At 33.7% G+C, this 12,029-nt stretch overlaps 2 protein-coding genes and 1 long non-coding RNA gene across 8 annotated transcripts; 2 read left to right on the plus strand and 1 right to left on the minus strand.

Annotated features, from left to right (window-relative positions):
* The first annotated feature begins 366 nt into the window (after positions 1–366).
* LOC116182721 lies at positions 367–1,762 on the plus strand. 2 transcript variants are annotated; one of them, XR_004147597.1, is made up of 3 exons: positions 522–1,126; positions 1,179–1,309; positions 1,361–1,762. It is a non-coding gene; the product is annotated as an uncharacterized LOC116182721 (long non-coding RNA). The 2 variants fall into 2 exon arrangements; XR_004147596.1 differs by having other exon boundaries at positions 367–1,126; positions 1,179–1,762.
* A 3,612-nt stretch (positions 1,763–5,374) lies between these two features.
* Positions 5,375–10,277, plus strand: LOC116182720. Of its 5 annotated transcripts, none has more exons than XM_031503265.1 (8): positions 5,423–5,845; positions 5,908–6,102; positions 8,144–8,617; positions 8,990–9,073; positions 9,125–9,360; positions 9,410–9,569; positions 9,624–9,726; positions 9,897–10,277. In XM_031503265.1, exons 3-8 carry the CDS (start codon positions 8,167–8,169, stop codon positions 9,943–9,945), a joined length of 1,083 nt encoding a protein of 360 aa, XP_031359125.1. In that variant the 5' UTR covers positions 5,423–5,845; positions 5,908–6,102; positions 8,144–8,166; the 3' UTR covers positions 9,946–10,277. The 5 variants fall into 5 exon arrangements, with proteins under 5 accessions (XP_031359122.1, XP_031359121.1, XP_031359125.1 ...); XM_031503264.1 differs by having other exon boundaries at positions 5,908–5,969; XM_031503263.1 differs by having other exon boundaries at positions 5,423–5,969.
* A 743-nt stretch (positions 10,278–11,020) lies between these two features.
* LOC116182722 lies at positions 11,021–11,988 on the minus strand. Its single transcript, XM_031503266.1, has 2 exons — positions 11,804–11,988; positions 11,021–11,663 (listed from the first exon to the last, which is right to left on the minus strand). Exons 1-2 carry the CDS (start codon positions 11,839–11,841, stop codon positions 11,207–11,209), a joined length of 495 nt encoding a protein of 164 aa, XP_031359126.1. The 5' UTR covers positions 11,842–11,988; the 3' UTR covers positions 11,021–11,206.
* Positions 11,989–12,029: the final 41 nt, after the last annotated feature.

Consider the following 12,029-nt stretch of genomic DNA (forward strand, 5'->3'; position numbering starts at 1 on the left):
GCCAATGCAAGTTATTTCAGTGCGTATAAAACTAAAGTGTGTAACTTTGTTTCACTGGCGTTTCGTCACAGTATCTGACGTCATGTCATAGCAAAATTAAAGCAGGTCGTAAATTAGTACCTACTTATATGGTGCGCCGTTTTACTATTTATTATACATTTATAACGTATATGAAGATATTTAAATAACAATTGAATTGTTACCAACAAATTCAACATCTCAAAAAAATGTTAGCCAAATGTATGCAAATGTAAGAAATGTTAATATGGATTTCAGCGTTTGAATCCTAAAACACTACAAGATGACAGAGATGAATATTAAACATCGCCAATTTAATTGTCATGCATCAAAATAAATAGCAATTTCTATAAAAGATTTAAACACATAAGGCATTTATTTGGAACTGTCCAGCTATACCAGAAGTGAAATACATTTGCTGCTGTGTGTAATTGAATTGATATTAAATAAAATTGAGTCGAGTATGTTTGCATCCAAAAAAAAATGTAAACCATTCTCATGCGTATATCAAATTAAATCGCATGCATTGAAATTCGTATATATGCACTTTAAAGAACAAACGTTATTCACGTATGGGATTAAAATAGATACCCGTTGCGACATTACCTATGGAAATGAAATTATTCGTAAGGTATGGCATAAAAATTAAATCGAAGTTTAAGATGTAGCATTGAATTCCAATGAATTTAATAGTGCATCTTTTAATTAAAATGAACGTCGAATTATTTTGTGAATCATTTCTATGCGATACACCGCATTAAAATACATTGCATTTTAAATGTGCTTATACATACAATGGAAATTCGGTCTGCATAAAATGTAACGCATAAGAATAAGACACAAATTTAATGTATCAAATGGAAATGGTATGAATGAAAACTACTCTGCATGCAAATGCGCAGTTACCTTAGAGAAGGAAAGTAGCCGTAGGTCGTAGGTACGTTTTATTTGCGGTTGCGCAAAAACAAAACAGCTGTTATTGATTGTTACTTACATCGAACGTATAAATGGATTATTTATACGTTCATCAATTTTGAGAAGGCAAGCGATTTATTGGGTTATTTACGTCGGTCACACGTGACCTTTACAGTTTTTACGTACATATTCGGTAAGTCCAATTTTACGATTCCTTTTATGATAACAGTAAACAATGAATGTAGGATTTGCACCTGCTGCGCAATATTGTTTAATATAAAGCAAGAAAAAGGCCGATGGAAATCGAAAGATGTGCAAGAGGCGCCGGGTCCCCTTAACAATAAATTGGAGGTGTACGCTGTCGCTATAAAAATAGGTAATCTCAAATTTCACTTATTCTTACCTGTAATGCAAATTGAGTGAACAGTTACAGGTTCGTGGGAATTAATAATGGATAAAGAGTCCAGAGATAAACCGTGTTAATGGAACGAAGCTCATGTTCTACGACTCTTGTAAGGAACAAGCACATCGACAAGTTGATGCTCCTTCGTAATGGAAATTATGTCGAGTTCAATCGTGATATATCTACTAACACGATTAGTTAAATATGTAATCTCCATTGAATGAGAGATTTGTATATTTACAAGATGCTAATACATGTACCTGTGTAGAAACACGAGCACGTGAGACATTGTTAGACACGTATCTCGTTCTGTTTGATGGGTGCACCGTAGTATGTAAACGAAGACGTGTCATTCGCTAACAAAGTTACACAAATATTGTCAACAAAATTTGTATCCTGATAATTAAACGATTATCCTATTCGTCATCTGGAAGCGTTTATTTCAAAAGTGAACCACACATCGAGAAATGTAACTTCCCTACATACCAAAAGGCAGATTGAAAGAGAAGTCCTCGCAGGGATGATAGAAGCGTAGTTCCTCTTAAAAACCCCTGTTAAAGTTTTTCTAGAAGTGCTCCAGAATTTGAGAAATTAATTTTTTTGACCTAGCACATTTCTAAATAGAACACCTAACTTTGACATCGCATTAAAGAAGTTACAGAGAGGTTAGAAGAAAATCCCCTATAGGGGCGATAGAAGGGATGTTCCTCTTTAACACCCTGCTCGCGGTTTTTCTGGAAGTGCCCTAAAATTCGAGAACTTAATGATTAAGGGTATTTTGGTCATTCTTTTAAATGTGAACGTTGTGATTTTGGTCATCTGTTTTGCTCATGCGGGAGCTGTGGTTATGAAGCCGATTTTGTGTAATTGTTGCAGTTATTCACATTAAAGCCGGATCCGGCTTTATAGTTCCGTAGCCGTAAGAACGGAACCGTAAAATCTGACGTTAACGAAAATTATGCGATTTATAGTTACCGTAGTGGTAAGAGATGAGCTTGCGTATTTATCTGCCATTGTATGTCATCTGTCAGTAAGAGTAACGTGCATTTCAAAATAATAATAACCAACAAAGTGTCAATAATTACTGTAAATAAACGAAACGAACGTCCGGATAAACTCAACTGTTTGAATTATCCGAGTACTATCGAAGACAGGCGCGTTAGCGCGATTTACCGTAAGGAATAAGATTTGGGCATTTCCTACGTACCGTAACCGTTCTAACGCAACGTAAACGGGAACTATAAATGTTCACGCGCAACAAGTAATTCCAAACGTTACGGTACGGTGCGGTGTTGCGGGTACGGAACTATAAATTCAGCTTAAATCACATGACAGCCGACAGGTTTGGTAATTTATTTTCGGCGAAGTCTTCAGATTAAATAGTATATTAAACCACGATTACTAATTTATTCATTTCATAATTTTTCGTTTTGGTTATAAGTTTTTGTGGTCCTGTGTATTGTACCTGTTAACGGTAATTTCTATGTGTCAGCCACTTCCAACCAAATTCAAGTCCACGGCTTAGTAGCCACTGTTATGGAGGTGGTTAGAAGGCCTATTGGTGTAATATATTTATGAGGCATTTACAAAAATTGGAGCTGTAGATCCCGGTATATATACCGTAGCGTTCGAAAATGTGATAGGTAATTATTTTACAGTGTTCTTTTATTACCATATGTACCGATCACATTAACGAAATGGATCACTAATTGGAGTGTATTCATCTGGTTGGTCCACGCGCGGCGCCACTAAAAAAAGGTGCAAGAGTTGTAACCTCACTTTGCAATCTTTTTGGCTTTCCTTCAATAATTATCAAGAGGACTTCCGTTGTGTACATTTTTTGTTATATTCGAAACCTTAGATCTTACGAAACACTTTCATGGTAGTAAGTATATGCTAATGTAGCCTTGTAGGTATATGCTGTTTATCTCAGAGTAAGAAATAAAGATAGCGATGCCTTGATGCTTATCAAAACGCGCCATAATCTCGTCGTGTTTGTAAATATTGCAGGAAGCGAACTTGTCACATTTCGCGAAACCATTTTTTAATTAATATTAATAATAGATATATAGAAAGGATCTAAATGGATTTTTAAATATTTATAAAGGTGGTGAAAAACAAACTATTATAAGTTGAAATTAAACGGCCTAATAAGAAAATTTAAGATAATTAGTGTGTCACGACGGCAACGCTGTAGCGATTTGACAGATGAAACTATATCTGTTTATTTCTAAAAATCGTAATTTTCGGCATTTTTAGTTCATTTTATAGATTGAAACTTATTCCATTGTGTTTAATAATTTATCAGCACCCTTTGACATGGGGAAGGGTGTTCTGTTTGTGGAACTATCTTTGTTTCCTACTCTATATGTTTATAAATTTATGCGCTACATTTACACATGACAAAAGCATTGTTCTATAAACAGGCATGCACCAAAGTTACCGCATCTCATCAGTCATCATCAAATGTTTACCGACATTTTCCATCGTGGATCTACCGCTCCAGTTTTCGTAAATGCCCAATAGGTATTATGCTGTCGGTGCCCATATTACAGTGACTCTATAAAGACAGTGTGGCCATATGCTCATTTCCGCCATTTTTCCCAAATTTATTATTGAGCTTATGGGAGAATCGCACATTTTGAGTGTAGGAATGTTGCGATTTACGCAAATCCTTCTTTTGAGAATTTTTTTTCGGGAGGTTTTTAGGGGTATTAGCAGATCAAATTACCGAATGGCTTGGGTTGTTCAATAAATAGGATTTGACATGTGTGTTCATGGTCTTTGTCTTGTAACCGGCTGAAGTGTAAAGTACGGCTTGTCTCAAAATATTTTGATATACCTTAATCGTTGCTGTGTGCTTTTGCTTTTTTGTATCAGGTACAGCTTTATTCAATTAATCTATAATGTGTGTAACTTGAATGTAGATTGTAACTTTTTACTTATGTACTTACTGGATTCAATCACTTGTACCTCTTAATGTGTAACCTTTGTTGGTATTGGCAGTCATGTTTCATTGTCGGTAGGGCTGTATCTGTGCTGTACATACTTGCATGTGTACATATTTGCGTATTGTGCTTTTTAGTCACTCTCGATTATTTCATTGCATTTCATTATATTTGCTTATTTGGGACTGGAGTAATCAAGAGGGAAGTGTGCTTGTTTAGAGGGGATCGAGTTATTCAAGTTTATACGGACCTTGGTGAACCTAACACTAACATTTTCACTCGTTCCGAACCCAACAACTTTAGCCCATGTCTACAGGGCCTGGGTAATCCTCCCGGCCGTCGAGGTATATTTAACACTTCTTAGTTTTGCCTGATGTATGTGTTGTAATACCTGGAGAATGTCTCGATTCCATTTTGGTTTGGTTTGGGTATTTACCCCGGTTTCGAGGGGGCTCAAAACTGCTGTACATTAGATGTTTGTTATAGGACTACTCCGAATTAGGTTTTCCTGCAGTTTTCCAATTCGTAAGGTAAATGCCGGAGTAGTATAGAACCACCTAATACCCTCTGCAGGGGCGCCGCTAAAAACATTATGCGGGTCACTCTGTAATCGTATTGGTATTAGATTCAATATAAACTTAATCAGCTATTTATTTTTACTTTTGGTGTTCCTTATCCATAAAACACCCTCAGTGCCTGCTGAGAACCCAGTTATTACACAACGTAGGTGTCCTACATGACGATCACGATCTTAGTGCACTCGGAGTGGCCCCCGAGTGACAGATTCTCGCGGGAAACTTAAGCGAGAATATTCAAATAGGCAGCCATGTTAGTTTGGCATTCCCTCTACTACAGAATATGGTCAAATATTCCGGTGTGATTTGAAGTTGGCGTTAGCCCACCAAGATCGGGTTCATAACCACAGCTCCCGCATGCGCAATAAAAATTACGGAAAGCACAAAGTTCACATTTAAAAGAATGAAGAAATTCTCTTAAATTAATTTATTTCTAGACTTCCCTAGTAGCACAAAATATTTGTTAAATATTTCTCTAATATTTAATAAATATCATATGTTGCCTAAATATATACAAGATTAAAACAATATTTCTCAAATATTGCGAAATTTATATATATACATAATATTAAATGAATATTTCTAAAATATTATCTGTAGACATCGGGCGCAAAATATTGCATTTTTAGTTATCGATCCAATAACAATAGATTTTTTGTATGGATGCCAAATAGAGTTTGCAATAATTGAATAATCGAAGGTCATTTACATTTTCTAAATATTAATGACATGTTGTTAAAATATTAGGAAAGAAATATTTAAATCTCACAAATAATTCATATTTAAAAATATTACGCGCGCGCATGTGTATTAATCACACACTGTTCAAGCCGGGTTGGAATGCGCTAAATAAGCACTTCTGTAAAGACGCGCCTACGTTTTGTGTATTAATGGCGGTTCGTTTTGTTCGTGGTTTTGTATTTGTCGTGCATGTTTTCGTTTTAGGTTAAATACCTGCGTGATTTAGCTTTATCGTATTAATAAGAGTAAGTAGTCTTTTGTTAAATGCGACAAAATGTATATAACATTTCTATTGTGTTTGTTCTAGGTTAGGTACTCTCACAGATCAAGTATTGTGGCTTAAAAAACTTGCCAAAAAGGTTCTTTTAAGTAAGTAGGTACTTTTTAAGTGCTTTCAATACCGATAATTATTATTAGTACATGGTGGCTCATCAGTAACGATAGCAAAAACATGGCAAGCCACAGTCGATACTGTAAGAAATATCGGTATATTAAGAAACAGGTAGAAAATAGTGTAACTTCACAAAGTGCCGAATTAAATCAAAGTGACCAGGAATGTGAATCTCATACACAATTATACAACACTGAAATTGATAAGATCAATCCGATTATCGACACCGAACAATTCTGTAGTTCTGCGGGTAGTTCTGCTTATCCACCTGAACTGCCTTCAACATCCACAACTTTCACGGTAAACAGTTCCTTTGATGATCCAATTCCTGTAACTGAAACTAGTGGTTCACAATTATGCACAGTGAATTTAAAGGAACGTAGTAGCACATTTCAAAATTTTATTAAATCTTGGGCAATAAACAAGAATGTCAATTTAACTCAGTTAAGTACTTTGTTACAAGGTGTCAATAGAATCATTCCTGAACTTAATTTGCCTAAGGATGCTCGCACGATTTTACAAACAAGAAGAGAGTTGAAATTCAATAACCTAAAAAGCAGTAAAGGAACTACATCTCAGTTTTCGTATTTAGGAATATCTTATATGCTTAAAGAGTATTTGAATGACAATTATTTACAGATGAGAATTTTAGAAAATGGTTATATTAGTCTATCTTTTAATGTTGATGGATTACCTCTCTTTAAAAGTACAAACCAACAACTGTGGCCTATTTTATGCCGTCTTCATTTAAAGTGTGCAAATTTAAAACCTTTTGTGGTAGCAATTTTCTGCGGAGACTCAAAACCATTTTCTTTAAGTGAATATTTGGATGAATTTATCGTGGAACTGAATTATTTACTTGAAAATGGATTTCGACACTACAATGTCGTTATTCCAGTTAAAGTTTTATGTATCAGCAGTGATGCTCCTGCAAGGGCGTTCCTTAAAGGAATTAAGGGGCATAATGGATTTTATGGTTGTGAACGTTGTGTTCAAAAGGGCAACTACATAAATAATCGAATGGTTTATCTAGATACTGATAGTCCTTTGAGAAATGATTTTAATTTTAGAAGGAAATTATTTCCAGAACATCATGTAACAGAATCTCCACTAACACGTATAAGTAGCTTCAATATGGTTTCCGGCTTTCCACTTGACTATATGCACTTGTGTTGTTTAGGTGTTATGAGAAAGCTATTAAATTATTGGATACGTGGTAGTACGTTGCAAGATATGGTTAGATTAAGAGTTAATTTAAGAATACAGCTCTCAAAGAGATTAGAGTATTATGCCAAATTTATGCCTAATGATTTTAATAGAAAATCTAGATCTTTAAATGAGCTGGATAGGTTTAAGGCTGTAGAGTTTCGGACTATACTATTATACTTAGGACCAATAGTATTAAAAAATATCTTATCGACAAAACTTTATGAGCACTTTCTTTTATTTCACTGTGCAATGCGTGTCTTGCTGTTGCCAGAATTTGTGGATACAGAGTGGATCAATACTGCTAAAGAGATGCTTGTTCATTTTGTTGCACAGATTAAACTATTGTATGGTAATGAAGCGAGCATATATAATGTCCATAGTTTAATTCATTTAGCGGATGATTGTTTATATTTCAAAGAAACGTTAAATGAAGTGAGCTGTTTCCCCTTTGAAAATTATTTAGGAAAATTAAAATATATGTTAAGACGGCCTAATCGACCAGCTGCACAAATATGTAAGCGATTATCTGAAACTAGTTATATTAACTATGACAGGTTGGATAATGCAAATTCGTTTGTAGTGCACAACAACACCATCTCATTCCCAAAATTCAAAATTTCACTAAATAAAAAAGATTGTTTTGTTTTTTTGAACAGCAGGAACATTTTCAAAATCACAGAAATTGTAGATGAACTTTATGTTGCAGGATTTATTTCAAGTGAATTAAAAAACTTGTATGATTACCCAATACCTTCCAGTGAATTGGGAATTTATAAATTTAACGCCTTTAGTCATATACATATGGAAATCATTCCGATCACGCAAATCAGTGGAAAATGTTTTGTAATTTCACAGAATGGTCATTTTGTGGGCATGATTTTACTGCATTTAATTTGTTAATTTAGATGTAAAGTTATTGTTGTACTGTATTGATCTGTTTTAGTTGGTTAGTCGATTGTATAAAACATGTGGGATATAATTATCTGGAAAAATGAAAATGCGATTGATTTTGTACCGTGCAATTGGGCTAACGAAAATAACACAATGTATAAATATCCCTTGGGAATGAGTGAGACAAAAGTGAGAGAAACAATTTATGAATGCAAAGAGTTATGTGAAAATTATAAGTGGTGCGATGTCGAGTTAAGAAAACAATGCATAAAAAGTTTACAACGTGCAAAGGAGTTATGCGATAAAGGCCAATACACTTCAAATCTGGAAACATCTGATGATGAAAATGAAGACACAAAAAGGAAGAGAACTAAACGGTATATTGAAGAATGTGGTCAATCTGAAAAAAGAAAAACCGTGGGACGAAGGCAACTAGAAGAAGAGGATCATAACAAAGATTCAGAAGAGGAAACCAGCACAGATAGAAGGAAAACATTTAACTTTCCGGAGAGACATGCTAGAAGAAGTAAGCATTTTTTTTATCCTATTATGATTTAAGGGTGTATTTCAGTAGTATAACATTTGTGCGAAAATAGGGCAATTTATATTTCGTCTCAATTCTGTAAAAGATGAAATGAAAGACTGAGCTAATTTTTTTCCTATAAATTATACATTTAAAAAGTGTGCTAGGTACAGAAAAAATCTTAACATATTAGAACAAAACAATTTTTTAGAGCACCGCCAAAAAAAAACCTTATTTTAATAGGTAAAATGGCGTCAAAACAAATTCATTTAAATATCTCTTTGAAGCATAGTCAGAAAAAACGGTAGCAAACCATAGAGCTATATTACTGCAAACATTAATTATCCCTTTTATTAACATTGTTATTGGTTTCAGATATCGAAATTCGTTCTGAAACTTCTTCGCCTCAAAGTGGTTCCAGTACTCCTAAGAACCCAGCAAGTAGAGAAACAAGTGTTGGTAGGTATTTATTACTATTTAGACGTTCTGTATAACAGAATTATGTTTTAGATCTTTTACGTGCTGTACTAAGAAATCAAGCACAAATGCAGTTTGAAATAAAAGAATTACAAAAAAAAATTGACGTAATACATAATAAACAATTAACAACATCAACGGGGCAGGGAGGGAGAGAGGGGCATCCCACGACTGAATCTAGATTTACAAACTTACTTCCGATTCGTAGTTTAGAAGGCGTACAGGAAGTAGAAGAACTTATACAAGATGATATGATATTTAAGGATTTGGTAAGTATCATTTATTGATTGAATTTTTGTATGCATTATATTGTTATAGGCGCATTTCCTGTATTTAGTAGGCGGTGACACTTTGTCAAGACTTGTGTACAACATCATGAAAAAGCTTCTTGTACCAGATGTATCTATTCTATATTCAGGCATAGGGAAAAAGCGTAAACTTCCGTTCTGTAGTTTGAAAATATACAAGGCAATTCAAGGTATTACACCAATTCTGATCTGTCATGCAGTACATTAACTTGTTGTGTTTTCAGTTGCTATTCGGAAACGTGATCCAATAGCCACAGAACAAAATATTAAAAAAACTGTTGCACTATACCTTTCCCAGAGTAAGTCCAGATTGAAGACAATTGATAGGTAGGTACGCTTTGTTTATTGTCACTATTGTGCTCAATTTTCTATAATTTTTTTTTATTACAATTGGTTCTTGTTATTTTCATTATTTCCAAATTAACGTTAATATTCTCTCTTGTTGTATACGTTTTTGAATGTCCGTAATTATAAATTAATGGTTTTTTTTGTTGCAGTTCCTCAACAACATCTAAGGATTCTGACCAGATAGATGAACAGGATTGAATAATTGGGTAGTAAAAGTTGATTTAATTTTTGTTTAGTTATAGTAATTTCATTTTTTAAAAAAACCAGTCTTTTCTTCAATTATATTTTTTGATTTCATATCATAGGTAATCATAGGTGCAAATCCCATCACTTAAATTCAACTATGAACCCTTGACAATCTTTTCTGAAAGGGTTTTTGTTAAGGTTGGATATAGAATTCTTGCTTATGTGCATATTTTGTCAATCCCAAGTTTTATTATTTAACTATTATTTAAGTAATATGTTATTCATTGTATTATTTAAGATTCATTTTTACAGCACTATGAGAAAATAAAGACATTTCTAGAAGTAAAACTTTACTTCTTGAAGTGCATTTATATTCCAAGATATTTTAAATACATCTGTAATATAATATAAATGTTTAATAAATATATTTGCTTATATTTTCAAAATGTATGTGCTTTTATTTATGAAATATAATTTCTTATATTTGTGAAATATACAGAGTTTCATTTGCTATATATATATTTTTACATTTATGAAATATATTTACATTTATTTCTTAAATATAGGGTTATATATTTATGAAATATATGTATAAATATTTTAAATATAAAAAAAAATCTCTCACTTTTAATATTTGTATAATATTTAAAAAATAATATTTGATAAATATTTAGTGCTACTAGGGTTTGCATAACTTTATTTACAATTGGTTATCAAATTACAACCACTATATCTCCGTGTTGATAGTTACGTTGGTACAGCCTTACGCTTCCAGATGACGAATAGGATAATCGTTTAATTATCAGGATACAAATTTTTTTTGACAATCTTTGTGTAACTTTGTTAGCGACGTCATCGTTTACATACTACGGTGCACCCATCAAACAGAACGAGATACGTGTCTAACAACTTTTACCAGCCGTAACCAGAACAATAACGTGTATGAACTGTACACAGACATTAAGTGTGCGTTTACAATGTATATACGTAGGGGAGCGAAGGGTAATTGCGAACACTTAAGAAAAAAAATCAATAACTCTATAAGTGTAGCCATTACCTAACTACCAATTAGGAGAACAGATACTGGAAACCCTAACAAATCAATTGTAATACCAAAAAATGCGAAAATTAAATTGTAAAATGACACAATATTTTTTTTAAAAAAAGTGCGCATGTTCGGCATTGCCCGAAGGTTTCGGGTAATGATGTACAACAGGTGGGTAATACCGAACAAAACAAAAAAGACACAAAATTGGACAACTAAGTTTTTTTATTAACTGCAAGTAACATCGCAGATATAGTTTACAGCGCTATCTTTTCCACTGCACATTTTGTGTACTACCCAACCTCCACAGGAAACACAACGATACCAAATTTCGTCTTTTCCATATTCCCCACATACTAAGCAGGATTCTCCTCCGTTTCCTTCAAAGTCCATCATATTTTGGGGATCCATATCGTCGAGTTCATCGTCGTCGCACAATTTACTCTCATCTATTTCATCTTCACTAGACGAATCGAACACTTTTCTAACGTGCGATTTTTTTTTCGGTTTCTGTTTTTTTGTGGCTCTTCTTTCCAAGGTTGCTTCTTTCGCTTCTCTTTTTCTTTGTTTCTCTTCTAACGTAGCCTTAAAAGGTGTAGATGTAAGAATCTCAGACTTTTGTTTCCGGCGCTTAGTCGCATGTCTGGTAATGCCGAACACAGTGTCCGTGATTCCCCGAAACGACCTTCAAAATTATATTTCAGGTTACAAAAATAAAAAACACAAACCTATGATAAAGCTATCGTCCCTGCTGATAACCATTAGCTTAGAGATTATAACTATCCATAAAGAATTTTAAAATTCCAAAATACAAAGCTAACTTACCTTAATTTTGCATAAAACGTTTTAATAACAAAGCACATACAAATTCACAAATCGCCATAACTCTCATAAACGGGAAGCTAGGTTCCTTTGCGCTGTACCGACCAACTTGTCATAGCATTTTCTTTTATATTTAACTGTATGTAAATGCCAATAGTTGGCACTGCAAGATACAAATGGATGTTCGCCATTAGCCGCTGTTCGTGATTACCCTTCGCTCCCCTAATTA

The sequence above is a fragment of the Photinus pyralis genome, unplaced genomic scaffold, assembly GCF_008802855.1.
Source record: "Photinus pyralis isolate 1611_PpyrPB1 unplaced genomic scaffold, Ppyr1.3 Ppyr1.4_unclustered_Scaffold7247, whole genome shotgun sequence".
NCBI classification, from domain to species: Eukaryota; Metazoa; Arthropoda; class Insecta; order Coleoptera; family Lampyridae; genus Photinus; species Photinus pyralis.